General features: G+C 33.6%; 1 protein-coding gene across 1 annotated transcript in view; it reads left to right on the forward strand.

Moving 5' to 3' along the window:
- Positions 1-1082: 1082 nt before the first annotated feature.
- The window catches only part of LOC117213615 (potassium voltage-gated channel subfamily KQT member 1-like), a 30638-nt gene continuing 5119 nt past the window's right edge, over positions 1083-26601 (forward strand). Inside the window, exons 1-3 of the mRNA XM_033459108.1 lie at positions 1083-1582; positions 20703-21073; positions 26081-26260. Of these exons, the coding sequence (XP_033314999.1) occupies positions 20977-21073; positions 26081-26260 (277 nt within the window). The 5' untranslated portion in view covers positions 1083-1582; positions 20703-20976. The remainder of the gene's footprint in view (positions 1583-20702; positions 21074-26080; positions 26261-26601) is intronic.

Consider the following 26601-nt stretch of genomic DNA (forward strand, 5'->3'; position numbering starts at 1 on the left):
ACCTGGAGTATGTCATGTTTCTTTCATCCCTTCATCGTTTCACTTTCCTACATTGTACAGGAACTTGATCCTCTAATTTATTTTGAATGGTGTATTTCCCCTTCTCTACCGTGTTATTTGACATAAAATGAACGGATAGTCTAGCTTATTCGTAATTAGCCATCTGACCAGCCATACATGTTTGCATAAAATACAGTTCCCTTTCTAAATTCTTCTAAGTTAATTATATATTTTCTTTGTTTTGTTGTGTTTTATATTTAGCTATAATATATTTCAATTTATTGAATTTTATAAACAAAATAATAAATAGTAAACTAGTACATATTGTCATTGTTTGGCTTTTTTAGATAACGAAAGATCTTAAGAATGGTCGATCTAGAGTTTGTCTATAATAACGTAAATAGATATAGAATATTTTATCTATTACATTCAATTACATGTTGACCGAATAATTGATCACTTCGACTACTCTAATAAAAATTATTACAAAATACACGACTATTACATTATGTATATATATTTTTTTATAGTAACAGTTACATTACACCCCATTGTAAAAAAATATTAAATTATAAAAAGTTTCGATTTTAGACATATTGTTTGACCTTTACCAAATATGGGAGCGCATACAAGTCAGATGCTAGGTTATTTTTAGCTTCTACAAAACGGATCGAGATAAAATATATCCTATTTTCTCTCCTAAAAATTAAGCTCTACACCAGAGAAAACCCCATCAAAATCCGTTCAAAGTAGTTCCTACTTTTAGTAGTTTTAACAAGCAGTGATACGAGTGCAAAGGAACAGACAAAAATTGCAAAGATTAGCTTTTTGGACTCCATAACTTATGACTGTTCCTGAATGACTGATGTTTTATGTTGTTTATTCAATGTATAAACACAACCCTTCTACTGTTTTATTACGTGTGTAGATTGTATAGATTAATTTTGAAGTTCAAAGTCACAGAATAAGCCAGCTTTTGTTTACGATAGCCTGGTAAGATTCCAAGCGTTACAGTTGGCGCGCCTGCTTAATGAGCCGAGGGCACGATGCGCGTGAACGTATGCGCGATGGATGGAGGCGCGCGTGTACGCCTCCTGTCAGAGCTGTCCGTCCGTAACGCCGCAGGACGAGTTGTCTCCGTAGAAAAGCCGCCTATGGTGGTAGTGGTAGCTCGCGAGTCTCTCGAGGGACCATTTTTTTTCTACATTGCCCTACAGCTTTTCGCGCATAATCGATAGTCAAAGCGTGTGTGTCTCACGCGCCACGGCGTATACACGTGTACGCGAATGGATCGCTGGTACACGTGCCTATTATCGTAGACAGGTGCAGATCCACGGTGGTTTCCTCTCCATTCTCGGTTTGCTGTCATAATTTTGTGCAAGCAAGTGAACAATGAACAATTCTTGGTTAGCAAGCGCAGGAATTGATGCCACCAGGACGTCTCGAGGAATCCTCGTCCACATATCTTCGAATGCATTGGTGATCTGGTGATTGGTAATATGTGATTTGGATAACAGTTTGTTTCTCCGTATTATCTCTCTCTTGGTACACGTCTCGTTCTTCTGGGCTGTTGTCATAACAGGTAAGCATTTATTTTTGTATTGTTAGGCGTGTGATCGTTGACTTGTTTTTGTTTTGGATTCCTCTTTGATAGTAAATTCGACATACGATGTAAAGTTATGTTACATTTTCTTGTTAGGAAATTTTAATGAGCTCACTAGTTGAGAAGCAACACAACCTAAAAACGAGGGATATTTATACATGATAATGATGTTAAATAGTTGTTATACAGATGTTAAGAAGATTCTTTTGTATTGATTGCTACATGGTAAAGTGAATAAATAATTCGAATAACTGGAAATTTATAAATTCTTGCATTTTGGTGATGCAATTGAGAAACAATATTGGAAACGATACGACGTTAAAAACAATTTCACTGAACTATGTCAGCTAATTAATCAAATGTTAAGAAAGAAAAAGAAGTGTAGCTGATGTTTTTTTACGATGACTCTTTTATCGAATACCTTGAACATTTTTACGATATTGGATACTTGAGCGACCGATAAAATTACTCGAGTACGTGATCTTTTAATTATTTTTTTCATCTTCGCTGAAAATATCGTATGTTTATTATAAAACGATGAAATTGTGTTCGTTACAAAGCTTACCACATATAGGTAAAATAGTATGCTAAAAATATTGAAGTGCATGATTTGAATTTTCTGCCCAATCATCTATGACAATTAATTGAAAAATACAAATTATTATGTTGATCATAAAACAGAGATTAGTTCACATCATTAAGTTGCTAGAATATAAAAGTTATTGATAAAACTATATATATTCTGTAATATTTATCTCATTGTCGTAACAATTTATTAATGCTCTAAAGTATGTCACGAATTCTTAATTTCCCCGTCGAGTGAAATCCATGTCTGGCTTGCGTTTGATCCTGATCACTTGTACTTACTTAATTACCCATTCCGTTCAATACAATTTCTTTTATTTCGCGTATTATTTATAACATTAAGCATTCGGTGAATTACCTTTAGTTTCTCATTAGATCAAGTGTCAAGGTAAGAAATACATTTTCTAGCGTGTTTTCGGTGATTTATCCGCGTAGTCGATAATTGACGCGGGTGAGTAACCCAAAGGTTTGCGTTTCGTGAATAAACGGGGTCGAAGTTCAGAGCACATGCTAGCTTATGTGAGCTCGAGATATTTATGAAATTTCATTATGCTAATTATTAGTACGGAAACAGGCAATGTAATTAACGAACTAATATACGCGTGAAGTAATAAGATCAATGGTATCTTCTGCACGCAGTGTTCTATTTAAACAACCTTTTCGTAGATTAGCGAGAAACATCAATGATTCGTGGAAAATAAACACGTAACTTCGACGCCATAAGCGGCAGAAGATCTTTTATTTCGTTGAAAATTATTTTTGTTGATTTCTATATATGATGTAACATTATAGAAACGACGAATAATTATATGCATGGCAGGAATTTTTCCGAAGATGGAACAAGAATATTATAATTAACAAGAATTAAAAAATTTGAAATTATTACGAAAGTTATATTACATGTAAATTATAGCGTTTTGTTGATTAATTGGTCACCTGTACGTTAATTCTCTCAATATCTTATTATATGGATATATTAGCGATATTTAATGAGCCATTCATTCAAATCATTTATGATTCTATGGAAAAGAACCCAATGTTATTTCTATCGAGAATTACTTGTACATAATTGACATTTAGATTTTGCTGCTCGCTGTTCACTTTCATCTAGTTACAGCACGACGACACCACATTTACATCATTGATAGACCGAGTATTTCGCGCATGTACATACGTAGTTTGTTTTTCGTGTCACGTTCTCATTGTTCCGCGAAATACGCCATCGCGAATTGAGCCTATTTTTCGGAGAATGGGCTAACAGTGAAACGAGTACATATTTTTGTTTGCGTGAAGCGACATGGAAGTAGTTGATTACCGTGTGTTGCAACGATCTATTTGCAGTTGGTCGAATTTTGTTGATAGCGGAAAATCTAGTGGGAAAGCGAGATCTTTGCTGAGGATACAATTTTTATTTTTTTAGTATATTTTCGAATAAACGTTTTTGTTTATTTTCAGTATGAAACGATTTGCCACTTTACAGCGAGATTGTAAAATCCATCAGTAAACCAAGTAATCGTGTTTTGGTTGTCAGGATGAAGGAATTGATAGACATATGGACACATGCGGACTTAGAACTGAACGGACAATCCTGGAATGAAATTTTTAATAAATAGTCTACTATGTTTGTACCTTATATATGTATACTAATAAATATTTGCATTTTTCATATTTGCAAATCAAATGCCGTTAATTATGTGTTGTTATTTTCTCTCGTGGTGTGAGATTTTAAAACAGAAATGGGTCTACACCCCTAAGACATTATTCGGTAGCCGTTGAATGATTTAATTTCCATGTAAATTTCAGCCATCAAAATTCATTTAATATTTATATGCTTCATCTCGTACTCACAAACAATATTGTAATATATTTTTACATTTTGATGGACACTAATAATGCCGTAGATGTATTGTAATGCTGTAGAAACGGTATTAAACTGTCATATATCTGTTTCTATACTTCTTATCATTATTCGCATAAAACAATAACAATTTTGCACAATATGTGATTTTTCAGAGAATCGTAGGATGAATTTTGCCCTGATATAATACGCACCATACTCCATCCTAATACATAAAGCTTTTATCCGATTGACTTGTTAGCCAAAGTTGCCGATTTTATACAGTTTCCAAGATGGTGCGACAATGAAACGTAAAGAAAAGCATACCTGACTGAGTACAACTACCTGTTATCGTCGAATGACTTTATCACGATTTAGTACCGACATTTATGCCATTTTCTTCTATGCTGGAAAAATATCGATCCTCCTTAAATTATTTAATGACACCCTATGTGACTCACAGTGATTGCCTCTGGGTAATTTGCTTAATTATGTATCGATTTATGCTCGCTATTCTACATCTGTGTAGTATGCAACTGTTACTACTATTCTGACCTATATACATATATATTCTGATTATTACCCTGACAGTATCTGAATACGTATCGACGTTCACAAGAGTTTCTTTTATTATACAATATTATATAATAACGTTTATTAATATTATATAATAACATAGAATTATTCGAAGATTATTACGATCAATTTCTAGGTTTACAATTTTGGATATTTGTTTGATTCTCTGATTAAGATATTACCGTCAAGGTTCTATTGAAAGCAACGAGGTTCTGATGCTTTCGAGGTACAACACGCGGAAATGTGATTTTCGGGCCATTTTTCTTTAGGAATATATATAATGTCACATTTTGTTTATACTAGATTTGTTTTCACGAAAACGAGCTTATGTGCTACGACGAAGATATATTAATTCAGATGATTTTAAGTTTCACCAAAAATTTCATTGTTTCGAAATTGACACTTATTTTGTAACGATATAGCTGTAATCGAAGACCAAATGTATTTTCTCTCTTACGTTTTCTAGTTATCCTCCTGTCTTCGTACTTCTTTTATCTATAGATGGATGTCTCTAACGGATAAGGAACGTGAAGTAGGTGTGTAGAATAGTAGGTACAATCTGCACACGTTGAAGTCATTAACACAGCGCTTAGAAGCTAAAACTAGGTCAAATAGAATATCAGCAAGTTTATACATTCAATTTTATTGTATCAAATAGAAAATACGCTCTTTATTATTGCTTTGGTAACAGCGTGACGTACCCTATCTATAGTGTACACTTTTTAGCAACACGGAGTATTATAATTCTACTTTATATACATGGCGCTTAGGGCCAAAGAGATGCAAGTGCAATAACGTTATTTTCATATATTCGATAATTCGTAACACATTTGAATTTCAAACTCGATTTTCTCGATATCAGAAAAGTATCATTTGCATCCCTTTGGCTTTGGGTAGCTCATATTTCTCGCAAGATTACGGTTTTTAATCATTCCGATGATATTTTAACCTTTAAATCGTAACATTAACTTTACAGGTTTAGATTCGTTGTTTCTTTAATTAGAATAATAATTAAAGCTTTTTGACCGTGTGACCTAATACTGTCTACCTGTCAATTTATTTATCCCGAATATTTTGCAGTTGTGGACAGCTGTACTTTATCAATATCGGACGGGAATAAATCAAAAAAGAAATAGAAGTTCGATGTGGAAACATTTATAACGGAACTGTTAATCTTCATGACGATTTTATCTTGTTTTATGGAGACGACGAATTAAGATCAGAACGCTATACTAAATTTAAATGTCACAACGGATTTTTACGTAACTCTTTATATTTTTATTTCTGTTTAAAATATTTGTCCCGTTATTTGCTTTTCTCCTGCAGAATTCTTCACTTCAACTTCAATATTGAAGTTCATTCTCCTTGATGCAGGAGAAGACCCACGCTTGCGATTAACCGTGACTTATAAAAGCTGACTTTTAAAGGAGAGAGACTCGCGATGACTTAAAATTATGACGTGAAAAGAGCACGTGCAAAGTAAACGACGAAACCGGCCAAGAACTGTTATAACTACACTGTCAGCCAAAAGATTCATGTCATTTGCATAATTGCGCCAATATTTGATCTTCCGTTACATTTCCTGTTCACTGAAACTTGTCCACTGTATGGATCTTAAGGGCAATTACGAATTGTTTCTGCTCGCTTCCTTCCTAGATAATAAATAGCGAGCAACTTTTTCAATTAATTAAAAAATTCTTCATTCTTCTGAACATGCATATGTTCCATGAATTGCATAGTGATCTCCTCATGCCCTTTAAGAAATTACTCTGGCTGACTTCTAGGTGGGAATGTTCTTCAGTTAACTTGTAAAATTCTTATTTTTCTTTCCTTAACATTTTCGTGCTTCGCTCATTCAATTATCCCAGTGCTGAACTAGAAACTTTCAAAATTTCAATTTCATTTTCGCGTTCCTCTGAGTCCTTCGAACTGCGTACTGACCTTAAATTTTCTATTTCAGTATCACAAAATCGTTCAAGCTCATTTTTACCTATGAATAAAGATTTTTAACTTTTGATCGGACGGTATATGATCTCGCTTTGTCGTCCGTTTAACGAAGAGCAATGATTCTGAGCTTTGCCGATTTTTCGAACTTAAATAGTCCAGTAAAGCTTGATTCACACTAGCGATCACGGTACGGTCAGATCGCGTCAAGTCAAGTGCCGGTCAAAATCGTTCACACGTGATCCGATGAGAGCATTCACTATGGATGATTCGGTCAAGTCAAATGAAAATCTGTTGACCGTGGTTTGTCGATTTGCTGACGATTAAGACCACGGTCGACAGTCGAAAACGAACATGAAGAACGTGATTAAATTTGTACGAAATTGTAACGTGATGTCAGTCCATGATTTCAGTCGCGAAAGATATCGTGACACACTTGACAAAATGAAACTTTGGATCGAAATAGGGAAAAAATTTCAAAAAGAATCAAAATCTCAGGAATCAAATATTAAAAAAAAAAAAAAAAAAAAATTGAAGGAGACTTGGACTGAACGTGATTGTGTACGATCTTTTAGTGCGAATGCTTGAGAAAAATCTTAGATTTTTGATCGATCGTGATTTAACCGTACGTTTGACCGCTAGTGTGAATCAGGCTTTATTCTTTCGTTCGCTGCGAAAATCAGGTGAACAGAGGGCAACGTAATTTTTCTTCTTTTCACTCGCGTTTGCTGGTATTCTTCGATCTATACCTCTTCCTTGAAAGTCCCGCTGGGCTATGATAAAAGCCCTGACGTCTGTCTTCGTTTGAAAAACGAATCGTTTAGCACAGTTACATAGCATATTGCTCCCAGAAGAGCGATGCTGCTTGAGAAATGTCTGCTTTTTGACAAGGTCAAATATCCTATTTTGTGTCCGACGTTAAATCGTATCTGCTTCTATTCGCTTTTGAAAATCATTGGTGAAAATCTTCCAGATATTTTCAAGCTGTTCGTTAATAATTCCAATTAACGAGTGTTATTGTCGATAGCAATGATAATCTTTTTTTCTATTGCACGAAACTATACAATTTAAATTGTATAGTTGGTACTCGAACTGCGAGCGCTTAATTGTAAACAAAAAGATATAAAAAATGGTATTATGTAGTGTACCTCGTTATGTGGAGTTGTTATATACACAGTGTCTTATAATACCCGGTGTAAATATTTCGTGATCACGTTTGATCGTCGAAGCAAATACAAATAACGTATATGTATATGAATTTCGAGAGTAAACTGTCAAACTGTTTTCAATGCAAATGTTTTGCGGCTGGTTATCAACGATAACTGTTTAAGCAGTTTCAGATCGTTTAGGAACTGCGCGGTTCGAATTTTCGAATCACGCGTTAAATGGAAAGTCACGTATTTTGTTTTGTCAAGCCTTAAACTGAACTTGACACGTGTCTAACAACAGTTTGGTCGCTGATCGCGTGATTCTGTCGATAAATTTCAGGAGAGAATTTCAGACGCTGTATAAAATATATAAATTTTGTTCAGTAACTTTGTTAGCAGATATTTAATGCTCAACTTGTTTTTCATTGTTTCCTTTAAGATATGTAAATATATGCGAGATTAGCTAGCAGTTTCAAATTTATCTTCCAGCTGTCATCCGAAATAATGAATTTTTACTATGCCAGTTTATTGTGGTAAACGGAGCAACATCATAGAAAGTAGTTTGTTACGGTAAAAATAGATATTTAAACTTGATCTTTCGTTTCAAGACCTTATCAAAACTTTGATAAATAGAAGATTGCAGTTAGATTTGTTTTCTGCAGGTAAAATTGCTAAAAGATTGGGGAACATTTGAGAAGGAAGTGAAAATTATTTAATGTTAGTATACGTTATTATTTAATTAATTAATCAATTGTAAAATTATCCATTATTCGATCAAATGTCTTCAAAGGCTGGGAAAAAGAAAGGACGATTTTCACTAAACAATATTTAATAACATCCATAAAGTGGCAAACTTAAACTCTATTTTACATGTTAGATTATTTCGCGGAACGAGTAGCGAGTGAAAGAGCGTGCAAGTATGAAATTCAGGATGGGACGACTTTATCGGAGTCGTCTTCTTGGATAGGAGTTTCTCCAGTTCCTGAAAATATAATCTACAGGATTCAGTGAAATGTCAGTTGAAGTTGTAGAAGCTTTTATAAATTCACTAGCCAGCAGTCAGTAACTTTTGTACCGCTTTGCCTACCAAAGTTCCCATTATACCTCCTCTTCCATTGTGGATCGTCTTCTCAATTTCGTGTTCAAAATTCAAGATGCTGAATCGATTCTAATATCCTTTCGTTCGCGAAACCACGCTGACGTGAGATAAGTAATTTCATTAAAAGTATATCATTTACGGCGCCGCGGTAGTAGGTTTATGTAAAAGTATACTTTTATAGATCTTTCCGAGGCACGATACGCTAAATTATATTGCCAATAGATTTCTCAGCGAATTACATAAAGGAATTTATCAAAACAGACTGTTGGTCTATCTCGTACGATGTGCAGGAATTTTCCCTGTAAGAAATATGAATTAACGTTATTTCTACGAAAGGAACGCGGTTTATAATATTCGATATTCGAAAAATAATATTCCCTTTAAATAATATCTGTATCATTTTCTTAATAATACTCGAAGAGTATACCTTATACCTTACTATACTATACTATCTATATCTTATACTTTCAATCTTTCCACTGTAACGTCAAATTACAAATTATTATAAAAGGTCAATTTCCTCGAGATTTTGATTACTTTTTATTTCACGGGAAGGCTATGAAAATACCATGAACGAATATCAGATGTTCTATACGAAATAATGTTAATTATTTTTCTGAAATATAAAAGTTTCGTTATAGGATCAGGGTGAGTATATATCGTTTCAAGAACTGGCTAATGTTAGCAGTTCTGATACGTTAAACAGATAAACATGACCGATCGAAAAGTCGGTTGGTCATCAAGGTTATAGTCATCTTTCATCTATTTAACTCGATTTATACGTGCCAGTTATTACACACAGCTAAAACATCGTGTCTGCTGAACAATAAAATTAGACTTGACCGGGAATCACAATATAATGACCACACATATAATACATACATATATACGTATATCATTTGTTATCATTAACGACGCTTATCTTACGTGGGTATCGTTTTTATTAGGAAAATTACATGAAATTGCTTTGTCGTTGATTTCTAAGATGCAAAGTATTTGCTCTTTGATATCGGTTCAGAAATAACGTACAATTTTCCTGCTGTAATTGAAATTATGTAATGTAACGAATAATGACATTAACGAGAATAATTTTGAAGCAAGTCGATTCGTTAATTTTAATTTCGCTGCTGTTGCCTTTAGAAATGTTTTGTCGTCGCGTTTTTTAAACTTCATGTTTCTTGCTTCGTGTTTAACGCCGTCTTAGCATTTGCAAGGACAATGAATAAGAACCATGAATAATTCAAACATGTTCAGAACACTTCGATAGCAATTGTGTCCATACAAAATTCAAGGATTTCCTTCGCCAAGCTTCTGAATTAAGAGATATACTTGCAGCGATGGTTACTCGAGATAAAGCAAGTGTTCACTGACTGACTTATAACACTATCTTACATAGCGAGTTAGAGGTGTTTTACATAATTGCATGTTTTCATTCATTCGCAGTTTGAATATATTTATTCCTACATGAACGCGTGCTTGGTTTCATTCATATTTTTACATTGTACTTTTCTAGTATACACGAAATTTTATTTACAATTGTCCATAATTTAAATTCCAGAACGAATACAAAATTGATGTTTATATTTAGTGATTAGGATCTATATTCTAATTCCATTCAAATCGAAAAATATTTCTTTACAATTAGTGATAGAAGAAAATCCTTGTTACGTCAGATTAAATATTTTTCTATTAAAAATAGAAAGTATCTAACGTTTCGTGTGTTATATATATTAATTAATATACATTAATCAATATAATTAATAATTAATATATAAATTATCATATACAACATATGAAGCGTTAAATACTTTCTACTTTTGATATAAAATATTTAATCTGACATAACAACGATTCACTTATACACATATATATGTTAAAGTTTGAAAAATTGTTTCGTTCCTTTAACCCACGAAAGGCCAAGCATTAATCATAATTTATAAATACTTCAGTTTCTCTTAATTTTATCAAATTGTATAGTCCAAATGGAAGACACAGTGACGTAAAAGACATTAGTCGAATCCTTAGAATTTCCTTTTAGTGCTGAAATATTAAAAAACAGAATTCAATAACGTAAATTGATTGGCAAATAAATCGTCAAGAAAATATCGCGTGAACTCAATGTTGGGTTATTATCGCTGATGGCTTAAGGATAGTGACCAATACAGGTAGTAATAGTGATACGTAGTATTTCATCTCATACTTCGGCCAAGAAGTAGCAACTTAGTCACGATAGTGATAAAAAAAATTTATATTTCAACCGTAGACAGTATTTATCGGTTTGAGTCTACAGAAGTAAATCTTTCGAGATAAATTCGTCTAATACAAAAATATTTTAATATTACTTTAATATTAAAATAATTTTTAATATTACTTTACTTTATTAAAAATGTATTAATAGAAGTCTATTAATAGAAGTCGTCATTAATTTGTCACTCGATAATTGCCGGATAGTTGGCCATTTAATTAACGGAAATCGGGTATGTTTTGTAAAGCTGCATCCATGTCGGAATAAACACCAGCTAATAATCGATACTTTTAAAACCGCGACAATGCATTCTCTCTCGTTTTCCCCTTTCTCCACATGCACCCGATAAAAAGTACATCTGACTAATATATTTCTTTCTATCCCTTGGCGGAGATAAAAGAAGCTCAATCCGTAAGCAAATCTGAAGCGACCTGAATAGAAAATACGATTAGAGAAGGAAGGGGATCATTTAGCATGACAACTCCACATCGATCATTGATAGACGTCAACATAAATCTTGGGTACTGTAGTTATTTACTGGAAAGCAAGGGAAGGGCAGCTTGTCACGAAACGTTTTCAGTCGACGATGTTTCGTATTCTGTTTCCTAAGCATCAATTTTCAATGAGCGATTTCAAGATATATTGGTCGAGCCTTTTCCTTAGCGAACTGAATACACACACAGCAAACGGAATATGTAATTTTCGTAAATGTATAATTCGTGTAAGTTAGCCAAGTTACTTGGATTTTAAATTCAAAATTCAAAAGAAAATCTATGATAAAGCTTTGTCATGCGGAGATTTAATTTCTGAGAATGTCGAGCTCGAAAATTCATCGCTCGTCTATGTAAAAAATGTTATTCTACATTTTCTTCTTATTTTAGTCGCTGCTAAGAGATAATCGCGTTATACGTGGCATGGTAAATCGATTTGTAGATGAAAGGAGAAGCGATGACTAGATGTTTAATGTTCCTAATGTACTTCGCTAACAATCTCGTGCTGCGCGTAGCAAATGGTTTCCTCTTCGAACACATCACGGTCGAAGGGTTAAGATTATGGGGATTATGGTCTGATTGAGTGGCGTTTGAAATTGTTCTGTCATGGATGCTAGACACATGGTAATAACGTTTCGTATCGATGATACGTACTGATATAAATTATCTGATTATTGCGTTACGGTATTAATGAACAATGGGTGGCAATGTAGGTCGAAAGGTATTTACACAGTTATGATCGTGTTGGTGGTGTCTTCTTGTTCTTTGATAAGTAATTTTGCATTTCGAGTTTATGGCAAAATCGTTAATTTCGTAAAGTATGCTTACGTCAAATACATTATGCTACATGTGAAACATTTGACGTTAGAGTGAAGGTATAAGATTTGTGTAAACTGTACATTATCAAATTTGTAGGTCATCAGAATCTGTAGAATGTAAAAGCTGCGGAAAATAGGATTTATTAAATCCGAAGCTAAAACAGAATCAGGATTTTATGGGCTACAGATTTCATAGGTCGTAGGATTTATAGGTTACAGGATCTGTATATCAAGTTAGAAAATTTGTAGAATGTCGAATTTATTATAGCTGTTATAATTTTCCGTTGTTAAACATGTTATAGGATGGAAATCGATTACGTAAATCGAGATGATGATACCTGTTAAAATTACGCTATAACGACTCTATTTTTGTCAACTCCACACGGTATTGATCATTTCCATGAAATGTCACAATATCTAGTTTGTTAATGTGCCATCGATTATGAAATACCTTTCGCGCGTTCGTTATTGCGAACGTTTTGCGCTCTGTTAATCATCGCATTGCACGCTTTCTCGTTATAATATCATGTAATTATCCAAAGATTATATAATTTTCATTTTCTATCGTATCGATTAAAGAATTTGTGGACAATCTTTGGGATTTGAGTAGTAAGTAACTTAAAGTAAAAGGTAGAGATTTAAAAGCAATTAATTTACTGTATCGTATAGTTAAGTTGTTCACTGACGTCCGAGCAGATAAAATTGAAGAAACTGTCGTATCGTTATACGCAAATGTACAGAATTCGTTATCACCTGAAGAAGTAAAACTGTAGAGGTTGTAGTAGTTAAAACATACCTGTTTATCTTTGTGTCTAACGTGCGCTTAGGAAGTTTATGATCCTCCGTAGAAGACGAATACAAGAAACATATTGAATTGCTAAAGGACAAAATATCTTTCATCTCAGTTTCGTTCATTTAAAATTGTACCACTCTATTGACGAGTCTAAAGACGGCGGTTCTGTATGAAGAAATAAGTCGGAAACGTGGAATAAAATATTTTCGTGCAATGCTGAATCATATATGACGAAATAGGGCAGTAAATATAATTTCATAAAAAATTAATAGCTACAATAGATGATATTATGTAATAGAATAAACATATAATGGAATAGAAGACATTTGCGACAATTCATAAAGTAGTAAAATTATCATGCACATAAATATTTAGTATCATGTATATGTTCTTGCAGGAATCTCGAGGTATGTTCGTTTAATAATTTGCAACACAATTTTTATTGCCTTTGTTCCTATAATAGATAAGTCCCCGATAAGAAAAGCTATTCTTTTGATGTATCGCATAGTTAGATATTCTTTTATATCACTTGTTGTCAGTGAGCGATTAAATAACTGACACGAAATGGCTATCTCCATCATTGGTTACACGTTATTTCTGCATTTTATATTCTATATTTTTTAAATATGATTTAGCCACGTAGGTTATTTATTTTAGAATGAAATTTTAAACCATTACAGTGGAATAAAAATAGAACCATTAAATGATCTACAAGGTGTTCCATGTAACCAGGGCAAACTATAGCGCTGAAACAGTGAAAGATGCGACAAAATTTCATTAGACATAGCAATTTCATGCGTCACCTGTACCTTTGGTGCAATATTCTTTTATGGCGTACAGATTGTTGGAAAGAAGCTTTATATCCCTTTTTTCGCTTAAAAGCGCGTATTTTCTGAATAAAAATAGCCTTTAAAATTAATTATATCCTTTACATTATCGCTGGTCACATAATGAGATTGTTACACCTAATAAAATAATTCATCAGATTGGAAGGATTTATTGACCTTTTCCTCTTTCAAAAACGAATTTTAATCGAGTAGTTTTAGTCTATATGGAAGAATGGGTTGGTCAGTGAATTGTCCTAGAATTTCGAAGTTCACGAGTTCGTTAAATGTCAAGTCGCTTGCTATTTGAGGTCTCCATTATTTTTCTGACGATGTATTGATCGATGCTATGTGGTCATAACAGATTTTATTATTAATTATTGACTATTGTATCGATTCAAAGTGTAGGCATAATATGTTTTTAATAAATATCATGAACATGTTATTTGTTTTATATTCTGTACATTTAATTCTGGCAGTACGAAAAAACCAATATTTTCCGATCCACTTAAGTAGATATATGGCATAATATGTTTAAATAATATTACAAAATATAATATAGTATAACATAATATAATATAAAGTATAATATAAAATGCATGAAAACATTGGCCTCTCGTTGGAAGGAATAAATTTCCGTATAATTATACCTGTTAGTGAAAATAATAATTTTTGTCCGTTAGTTAATGGGTCAGAATACCTCTACTGCTATTTTTCCAGTTAATATCTCTTCCCTTACCTTTTGCTTCAAATAACGAGCATAGTTAACATTTAAGTAAATGCCGTAAAAAATTAGACGAACCTCTGAGAATATATTCAGTTTACTTTCAAGATTAAAAACTTCGTAGCCCTTTAATATCGTGGTCCTATGAGGTTCCCGAAATTAAGGATAATATGATTACATAATTTCGTTAAACGCGTAATAGGAAGACGGAAGCGCGAGATACGTCACGGTTCAGCGTGATTTTAATCTAAAAGTCCATCAAACATTGATTGCAAAAAATGTGACTTTGACGCTGTATTGTTGAACTCTGCGCGAGAAGTTCTCAACAAAGAACTTTGTGAAAACGGAAGGTATGAATCTCGTACGCAAGTCAAGTGAATGCTTGTCTCGGAGTCAGTGTAACAAGAGGGACATAAGTAGATCGTTATCCTCCCATTCTCATTATTTTAGATACAGTTAATGACATACAGCAACCTTCATAATTATTCAAGTGATAGCTGATTCGAATCTAACTGCAGTCGGGCACGTTACTTTTTGTAACGTACTGTTTAACGTAGTTCTTATTTGATAAATTCCGGTATTTTTATGTTCTACTTAGAAGGGAAATTTTATTTTAACATTTTTTATTCTGTAGTTTTAATTTTAATCTTTTTTTTTTTTTAATTCATACCAGGCTAGTGTTTACAAAATGCTTAATTACCGTATAAATCATCGTTGGTGGCTTGAAAATAATGTTCTTCATTGAGGAGGTATTTTATATTTCAAATTCAATTTCAACGTAGTTCTTTCACAGTATCACGTATTTGATGAAAGTCATTGTCGCACGATTGGAAGCAGTTTCCTGCTGGTTATTTAGTTTCTTAAGAGATCGCATGCTCTCCGTGCATTTTCATTCGCCTTCGTAATGTACTTTATCAAAATACATAATTCACTTTACACGCGAATCACGTGAACTATTTATGTATCATGTTATACGTAGAATTGTTCGTTAAGTAGGATCTCAGATGACTTAAGAAGTGGTTTCGTCAAAAAATACAATGGCCTGCAGTTGTTTACAACAGTTTACTACGCATTAAATTACTGTTACTCGGTGGCTTCGTATTAAATCATTCTTAGTGGCTTCTAAATGATGTTTTCGAACGGCGAAGTATACTCGGCATCAGAAATAATTTTCTAAGAAAATTAAGGACGTCGGATGAGAAAAACGAATACTATATTTTATATACAGTATTATATATTATATATATTTTATATTGGCTTCGCGATATTAGTTTTATAAATTTATGATGAATCAAATAGTCCAGAATCCAAACCTGACTTATGTTTGCTTTATTATTATCATTTCAAAAATTGTTTTAGCATACGATGAAACAACGACATATAAATTTAATACAGAAATCGAAAATCTCATAATACGAAGATGAAGAATGAACATAATACCAAGAGTAGAATGAAACAGCGGTTAGAAAACATAATAGATTTATTATACCGAATAGTTGCAGCGAAAATTTTGCTTCTTCCTACGAGTATTACACCCGTAGTTTAGCCTCATTCTTTCCTACTCTCCATAGATAATTATCGATATTTTTATTGCCTATATTCATTGGCAGTACGTATATTCGTATAAGTTCTTTGCTATCTAAGGTTCAAAATGAATTAATAATTCGTAAATGTACTCTAAATGAAATGTACATGTTGGATCTACCTTCAAAAATAAAGGACAGGAAAACTGAAGTTTTAATTTAATAGTTTCCGGACACCAGGCACTGCTAATTTCAAAATCTTGATACACATTCGCAATTCCCATTGCTACGTAAATATTCGCATAGTAGCATAGTTGCGCGACATGGACATCGTGGTAAATCGCGTTTTAATGGTTGGATAGTCGTCATCGTGATAAAAAAAAATGAGTTGGAAAAAAACTCGGAGAGCTCACGTCAAGTTGTGTTCCCTTGTCGTTGGAAAAAGTGTTTACAGTTTTCTTCTTACTTCTTCTTCTACTTCTTCTTCTTCTCTTTTTAAAGAAGGGGCGCCAACTAAATTGATAGACGAAGGACAGACAGGAAAAAAGTATCACGTGCAACGATAAGGTCACTGTCGGTCTGAGAGACACGAACGATCTCGCATGTCTATACTGTACGATCCACTACATAATTCCAGTTGAACTAGACCTACTAACCGAGACAGCATTTCTATCGATCTATTTCACACGCACGTAATGTGTACTCTTAACAAACAGCTGTCGGTGGTCTACGCGTCTCCGCTTCGACGACCGAGGGTATGAGAACGTGAAGCGTGTCTATAGGCAAAAATACATATGGGAACGGTCACGTCAGTTGCAATTCAGCGTTATATACGTATATAGAGCGAGTCACAAAAACGTTCGTGTTCTCGCTATTATTAAATCTAATTATTGATTAATGCTCTTTAATAATAAAAATTATATTTCTGAAGATTATATCGAAGTCAAAGATTTCATGTTTTCTTCTCACTTTTCGGTATAGTTTTTTGATGCTGTTGGATTTTTAATATAACTTATATATATATATATATATATATATATATATATATACACATTTACTGTAACGTATATATGTGCAATAGATTACAAAAATATACCGTAAATTGTAAACGTTTGCGTGTAGCGACTAAATCGATATCTATGACTACTACATACTCATACACTCCTCGTCAAAAAGATAACTCAGGTGTGCTATCTTTAATTTCTCAATGACGCGTGTAAAGTTTTTCGTCTGTAACGTATACTATTAAAACATTATGAGCTCAGAAAATAATGAAAAATATTATGAGGTTCAGTGTGCAACAAAAAAAATTGTTTTATTTTAAGAACGAAATGATAACACACTCTGTTAATATGTTTAGAAATTACTCAGTAATTCACGATCTATCAACGAGTAAAGATTACAGTAGAATATTATATAAATTTGTAAGTATGGGATGCGGAAAAAAATTAAACGAGTCTGAAAAAAAGCAAATTTTCGAACTAAAACAGCAGCGGTTATCAGTAGCAAAAATATCGAAAGTAATAAGAAGAAGTCGTAGAGTAATACAGAATTTCTTGAGAAATGTTGAAGATTGTGGCAAAAAGAAAAGTACTGGTCGGCCGTCCTCGTTATCCGATCGTGATAAGCGAGCAATTTTGCGTGTAGCTTCCAACTCGCAGTTAACAACGAAGCAAATAATGGAAAAATTTAGTCCTAGTGCCAGTGTTTCAAGTGTTTGTCGGGTTTTACTATCCTGTAAAAATATCAAGAGGCTAAAATTGAGAAAGAAACCTTCGTTAACAACGAAACACAAAGTAGAACGTTTACGCTTTGCAAAAGAATGAATGCATTGGAAAAAGTAATGCAGAAGGGTACTATTTTCAGACGAAAAAGATTCAAGTGGATGGTTTTGATGGGTTCCATTATTATTTTCATGACACAAGAAAAGAGACAATGTCAGACATTCGACGACAAATGGAAGGAGGCAGCGTGATGGTTTGGGCCGGCATCGGTTATTTCGGCAAGACAAGTATCAAGTTCAACAATGGGAGAATGAATAGTGTCTGATACATAAATTTAATCAAAGAACAAATAAGTAATCATGCAGAACGCATTTCTGGCGTATATGCGAATGGAAAGCAGCATCAATACGTACAAGAAGTAAAAAATGCAATTGTACGCAAATGAGATACGTTAAGTCAAAATTATATCCAGAAACTATATAAATCGATAGCAAATCGTATAATAGAAGTCATAGAAAATAAAGGGGAATGTACCCATTATTAAATAAGTATATATGTTTGATAAGTAATTATTGTTAGTTACAATTTATGTTGATTATTATTTTCTTATTATACATGTGTTATCATCTCGTTCTTAAAATAAAACAATTTTTTTTGTTACACACTAAACCTCACAATATTTTTAATTATTTTCAATGAACCATATATTATGAGCTCGTAATGTTTTGATATTATACGTTATTGACGAAAAACTTCGCAGGCGTCATTGAGAAATTAAAGATAGCACACCTGGGTTATCTTTTTAACGAGGAGTGAAAGTACCAAATTTGGATTTATATTTTTATGTGAATATTTATTTTGCACATTAGTTGGCTTTTAACATTCTGTAAACGTGGAAGGTTTAATTATTTTGTATTCACGTGGTGTATGTTCCTATGATAAAACAACAATGAGAATGACGATTTATGATAAGCTGTTTAGAAGTATCGTTTTGATACCAAATTGCTGGCAATACGAAAGAACTCTGTCATCGTTGAATGATTTATGGTGTTGGTTATTGGTACGATCTACATATGCATAGGCAAGAGATTTTGTATATTGGCAGATCGCTTTATTGCTAGTTTTCAGTCTACTTCGCGTAGTTCATGTTCAAAGGTGTGATAATCAAAAGTTGTTTCTCTTTCTCACTAGAAATATGTTTTAAATCAATTTTCAGTATTTCCAATAATTTTCAAGTTGTAAAGATATTTCAACATTAAGCTTATCTTTTCCTTTCGGTATTTATAATCGCATCAACTGATCGTACGGGTTACTTGTAACGAAAAACAATGGAAAGATAGACGTGGCACTGTAGATTACTATATCATATGGAATATTTCAAGTAATTTAATTCAGCTGTTAGTATCCTCTCGTATTATTTTTTCAAACAGAAAGAAATGTGTAACGATAAAAAATGCATGATTGAAACGTCATAAAAATATATGTACAGAATCATAGATTTAATAAAAGTACAAGTATAAAATGTAGAATTGCGAGAAAAGTTATTCATTGCCAGTTAATTAATGATACATAAATGGGTTGAAAAATTGTTGTAAAGTGGTCTGTAAGGTTGATGATAAGTTTCGAGGACAGTGCAATCAGCAGCTCAACGATTATACCTATGTCTATCTACAAGATACAACTTTTTCACAACAGCAATTAATATGTGACCTAAATTGGTTTCATAGAAAAAATGGTCGTAGTCCTTTCATAGTAATCTTGGCAATTACAATCGAAATCACGTGTAAGATACGTAAAATTTTGGCATAAGATCCATTACTCAGCTTGCATTTAACGAGTACCATCGATAATTTGTTATTTTTAATAATATCATATAAAGTGATGGAATATATTATTTCAAGACCAAATTCATTTTATAATATAAAATAATTCCAAATTGTATGAAATATCATCTGCATTTTATCGCGCGTCTGCCAAATTTTATAAAATTCTGTACCTTCGATTAATCGAATAATAATTATTAATTATATTTAACGGCATTACGGAATTTATCAGAGAACGCAATATTATTAAATGTGCAATATCAACTTGCCAATTGATTGCATGACCTAGCTGATTGTTAATTAACGTTCTGATTACTTCAGAATTAGATTATTAACAACTCGATGAGACGCAACGAATAAATAATCTCCTCGATAGTTCTTTCATGTTTAATTACGAAACTTTATAAATAAAAAACCGACGTATTTAAATTACCTGAAATATACTTGTTAAATACACAATTTGCTATTAATCGATGGTAGAAAATGTGCAGCCCTAGTTAATGAATTATTATAATTATTACATCATTGCAATAGGTGGTCAATTAAATCTATAGCATGTTATACGCGAAGAACACGAAACGTTGCGGCGACTAAAATTAATTTCTAAAACTGTCGAAACAAATATAAAATATAATATAAATACTATAAATATTAAGTAATACAAATATAAAATAAAATATAAAAAATTGTAATGCTCGTTTCCGTGATTCTATATTTTCATTAATACATCAAATATTATTTACGAATGAAAGGAATCTCCAACTTCAGATATTTCGATGGAAAAATTTAATAAACACACGCATATCCATATCCGTGTAGAATTCCACCGAGAAGAATTAAACTTTCTTTTTTAAGTTTTCCTCGATTTCTTTTTCTTACGCGCTGTTTATTCCTGACAATCGAAATTCCAATAATTAACAAAACTTTCTCTGTTTATCGTTACAGAGCGAAAGAGGATTAAACTTGTTGAAGTAGCACACTGCAAACTGTTCGACTCGAGATTCTTTGTAAGCTGGGCATGGTCTTAGGGACGACGGCGGGGCGATGACGCTCTACCACCGTCCTTCGTCATCGTCAGGAGTCCTTCAGGACTCGCACAGTTTCCCGAACCCGATCCTGAGTTTCGCCTCGATTCTTACCTCCGATAACAAACGTTACTATCGTTGTTCAACGTGGAAACTGGCAAAGACGAACGCCACCATTGCGTTCGTTAGGAGGCATGAAGGATCGACCTCATCGACCTTACCGAGACCATCACGGACAGGCGATGCCTCTAGAGGAGGTTCAGGGATTGCTGCTTCCACCCTCCAGAACAGGTAACACATTTCTCCCTTTATCTTATCTATTGCCATCGCATAAAGTTTCCCCGTTTTTTCACACCTTTTTAATGAATTATGAGCTTTTTGTCTTCTTCGTATTGTACCACCTTTGTATCGCTTCTGGAAAAATTTTCTATTATCTTTTATGACTCGGGATGGTTTTCATCAGATACATTCTTTGTTTATAACTACGCAGTCTAACGCTAACTTTACCAGGTTGAATGACCTGATTCAAAATTTAATTTAAAACTGTACTTGTTTCTTTCGTTCATCTAACTTTATGTAGATTCCTATATTAAGAAAAATCGAGAAATTGATTAATCGGATAATATAAGAAATTGCATAAAGTTAGATTTTACAAAGTTAGAATTTATAGAAGAAATAACAATAAATATACAATTTTCAATGAAATTTTGAAACCGGTCATTTAATCGAGCCAGGTAAGGTTAGCGCTAAGTATCATTTTGAATCAATGGAATAAATCAAAGTGCTCTTTTTTGGCTATTTTAGCGAAAAATTAAATAAACTAAAATGTTTCTTCATAATTCGCGACATTTAACTTTCAACATCGTTAAGCACTTTGCGTACTTGTTTAATCTCTTAAGTACAGTTGAAATTTGTGCGAGGCTGTTTCTCTGTACGGCAGAGTTTGACGCGAATTACGCGTAAACGATACAGCATTGCAATTTGTGGCGGATAATGCTATTCTCTACGCAAGCACAATGGAACGAAGTTTTTGATAATTAAATTATAATTTTTCTTAAAGATATTATTAATAATAATTAATAATACAATTGAGTGTGATATATTTTAAAGCACGGTACGACACACAGATCCACGTTCCAAATTTCACACTCAGAGCGCGATAGTGTTTTTTAAATTGCCTTTCGTTTTCTATTTTGAAACTACATTTTGAGGTCGAAGATTCTAAAAAATTATAAGGATAAGAACCGGCGTGTTAAAAAGAGCATCTAATAATGATACATCCATTTTAACGGAAAGCAACAATTCATATCTGACACTGGCGTATCAAAAACAAAGATTATACATTCTGTCTGTATATTGTTAACACTGTTATAAAACGTTGCGAGGACAAGAAAAGTGTGAAGCAAGACAAGTGAAATACATCATCATTTAGTTCAAACGATGAGTGAATGAGTTAAATATACGTAGATACGCTCAGTCGAAAAAACTTCTTGTACCGTGTGAAGAGTAATTCTTTTCTAATTTTCATTCTTAATCCTAAAACTTTTTTTAGCCCATCTGCAAATTTGTCTTTGCAAGTTTTCTTCGTTTTTGACATGTTTTATAAATGTTTACTCAGTACTGAAGAATTTCTTATACCGTTTGAATAACAGTTTCTGTCTTTGATCCTAGAACTATCTCTATTTTACCTGTTTTGCCTTCTTAGTTTCTCACACAATTTTTAAACGTATACTTTACGCGAAGAAGTTTTTTGTACCGCCTGATAGATTTTAAATTTTAATCCTTGAAGGATCCTATTAATTGCAAAAGCCGTAAGAGGAGGTTGCGCCAATCGCAAGATTTCAAATTACATTTGTTTTTTTTATAGAACAAACTTCTCGTAAAATTATTTCTAATTCGATTAAGCTTTCATGCAAGCTAGATTTACCTATAATATCAATGTTTTATAAATACTGCAGAGTTCGTTTATATGGACCTGTCGGAGGACTAGTCGTTTCAAATAACTAGGTCGTTCGCATAATAGAAGTCCACCTATTTCTCCCCACCATTTATCATTTTTCGTTCAGTTTAATAGAAAGTTCACGTTCGTACAAGAGGAGTCAACGAAACATTGATTTTCCTTTTAAATACATAATCAATAATGAATTACGAGAGTGTGTCGCATAATGCGTGCCTTTATTGTTTACATCTTATTGTTCGACATTCGTATAAATGGATTGATGCTCGGCAGTAGTTCAGATAATAGAAGCTCAGTTGAAGTTCAGTTAATCAGGCACGACTGAAATTTCGTTTACACAAATGGAGTTACATAATCCGTATAAATGTATTAAATACAATACCTTTTAACATTTTGTATATATATACATATATTTTTATACTGGACGATATTTAGGAGAGCGTAGAATTTTTATCGATATTGTGAACAAAATATGGAAAATTCGTCGGGCAATCGTTACGTTAACGACGAATCTCGTTTAACCGAGATTATGCAGCGTCCATTAAATTTTCATAAAAATCTAGATGGTCCTGCACCGAGTGCACCAGTCGACATAATTTTGAATTTGGTCATCGGTTATGAAAAGCCGAGCTTTACGAGGGCTGTTTAAGCAGTAAAATTTTATTGTCTTCCTTTATTACGTATACGATATACTCGGAAGTCAGTAGTGTTCTACCGGATTGTATAGATAGGACGCGATAAGGATTTGATGTTTCTTCGTATTCATCGTGAAATCTTCGGCACGATGGTCAACTATTTCGAAGGAGAAATAAAACGCGACGAGTAACGATGGCTCGAATGAATATCCGTGTATTGGTTGTATAGCTTTGATAGTTGGGTCTTGTAAAAAGAATTCCTACTTTTTAAGTCATATACTTGTCATTTTTGATCTTTATCATAAACGTCTTACAAGCAATCGGATTTTTCGTATCGAATAGCTACGCGAGTTCGATTCCCTCAGCTTTACGAATACGTCTGACCATACGCAGGTTAAATCCTCGTTATAAATCGCAAAAGAAAATAAAAATAGCATTGATCTACTTGTCCTGCATGACCCTTAGAAATACGCCGCCGTTCACAACTACTACATCTTCTTTACCCAAACATAATGTCTCTATTCCCTTATATCTCTCTTTCCTATCTACCAACATTTAGCAAGGATAGTCCCCGAGGAGACCTGGTAAAACTGTGAGACAACGAAAGGTCGTAGTATTACGTCACTGGTTAGTAAGTTTAACCTGTAGGAAGATATATATATATATACACACGTACACAAATATTATATGTCTAATTGTGTCAGAGAAAAGGTCATAGCATTAAGTCATCGGATAGCAGGTTTAACAAAGTATATTTCAGAGTATATTACACATCGACGCTCTTTCCGAGGAATTGATTGTTTTCTTTCGGAAGCTCTATCACATCGGATATTTTCGATAATTTATTGAATCGGAAATCAGGGAAGGCATAGATTAAGAGTTAAGTGGCTTTAACGTTGACACAGCTTACTCGAAGCTCGGTAAAACGAAGGTTAATTGCCACTTAGTAACGTTCCCGAGAAACTCATCGCCTATTTCCTCGTTCATAATCGTGTTCCTTCGAATAATTATAATCTGCCATTGTCAACGACGTTGGTCGGTTGACCGACATTGATGAATAAATATAACGCGGAAAAAATTCCAAGCCGTCAACTACTCGTACTTTGATCGATCTGCGTTGGCCATTTTTATATTATCGAAAATGATAACACATGGGAAACATCGTGAGCGTTTAACTATTCGCACGCACCTTCGTTTACTTTTCGTAATTAATTCAATTACTAATAAACTCAGAATTCGCGAAAGATGAAGCAAACTGATGTAAACATGCTCGATTTGATTTTGTGTTTCAATTACAGAGCCTGGCTATCTAATATCAGATTTACTTTCAAGTTAAAGTAGGATATCTTTGAATATTCATTGACGCGTCGCGAATTTACTCTTCCCGAGGTTAAAAGGTCTTTAATCACATTGATACGCGATTTTTGCACGGTTGGCTGCTCGTCGAATTAGTATTGATCGATTGATTCACGGTGGAAAGTGAGTGGAAAATAGATATTCCTAAACGATGGATTAACTCGAACGATACGAACGTTAAAACGTTAGCGAAATGTTAAATGATTCTGCAGGACTATTCGACGTTTCTATTCGGCTGATGAAATGGTTCGAATAATCGCCTATCCAACTCGTTCGAGAGTTCGAATCGTTCGAGTGTTAGATGTTCGTACATCTGATAATTCAAGTGTTTCTGACTTGCAAATCTTCAATGCTGACCTTGCAAGAGCCATGCAAGGGTGATTTTCGACATTATACATGCTGGTTGGTTTTCATCGAACGCAAGAATGTTTCAATGAACGTGTTTCTAAGGTGTTGCGCACACCATTGTGTGCGCGCTTCACGTACCGCAGAGGAAGAATGAAACATTTTCTATAGAAAGTTGCGTGCATATAGATGTAACATACCGCATTAACGTAATTGTATTTTTAGTTGAGCTCGTGGTAATTAATTATCGCGTCTACAACGCCAGTATCGATCGAAAAAATGGCCTCTGGCTATAATAATTTCCCGAGAAACTATATGTAACTTCAGCATACACGAAGTTGCATTCTTTTTCCATTTATCGAACGAGTAATTTACTCTTGGTTAATTATCGCTGGGTTATTTGAGATGGAAATTCTAGATGGAATAAAAAGATATATATGCTTCGTTCTACTATTACGCATGCATATATGAAAAAAAGAAACTTGTTAGCGATTGTCTTGATAATGATAAAATTCGTTTATACCGATTATATTTCTAATAATTTTGTAATATCCCTAGTTCTTCTTACACTCACAGTACATACAGCTTTCATCATTTCTCCATCGTTTTATGCTTCCGTGGATTACACGATAATCATTTATAAAGTCACACGCATAGTCGAGAATATAATAAAAATTTATAAAGTAATAGGAAGTAATTTATAAAGTAATACAAAGAGCTTTATTAAATACTTTTTAGTATTTAGAGAGTAGTATATAGTAGAAGATAAAAAAAATGTAAAAAAAAAAAAAAGGATTATATAAATTGATCGAAGAAAAAAAACTACAAATGAAACCGTCTTGATGGATTAATGCAAGTTCCAATTTGCAAGTTAGTTGGTAAACATGCAATACATTGGTCGACGAATTGGCCGGAAGTAGTACCAGCGAGCACCGTCGTTGCAAACATCTAGACGATGTATTTTTGGTGTCCGAGCCTCATAGCAGTTTCTCTGTTTTACGACAGGTAACCGGGGACCTCTGAACGTGACGATTGTACAGGTCGGAAAAGGAAACGGAGGCGGTGGAGATGGCGGAAGTGATTTACTGAGATTGGAACCACCGTCGGATTTAAGGCCAGCACCATCGCCCTTATCCGACACGAGTGCTACGCTGCAATCCGACAACAATGATACTTTTAGCGGAGGTGAGGTTATTCACGATTATTGTTCCCCTTTGATGCACTTGAATATTGCGATATTTATTTACCTTTAATATCATAATGTGTTGAGAGTTTCACGACCCGGTTTGTTAGATGGCAATCGACATTAGATGGTAACCTTGTTCATTGGAATTTGAGCTTCTTCATCTTCTTAACACTTTACTGACCGCTAGCTGTTCAACAGTATACGCACGTCCGACCGGCAGCTCAGGCTCAGCATATTCTCCCTGCCGTCGGCTCTGTTTCGGTTTAGACTCTCCAATACCATTCTTTTCGTTCATCACGAATGGTAAGTTGTTCAAATTGGTATAAAACTGTGGGGAGCT

The sequence above is a fragment of the Bombus bifarius genome, unplaced genomic scaffold (assembly GCF_011952205.1).
Source record: "Bombus bifarius isolate JDL3187 unplaced genomic scaffold, Bbif_JDL3187 scf7180000009125, whole genome shotgun sequence".
In the NCBI taxonomy this organism is placed as follows: Eukaryota; Metazoa; Arthropoda; class Insecta; order Hymenoptera; family Apidae; genus Bombus; species Bombus bifarius.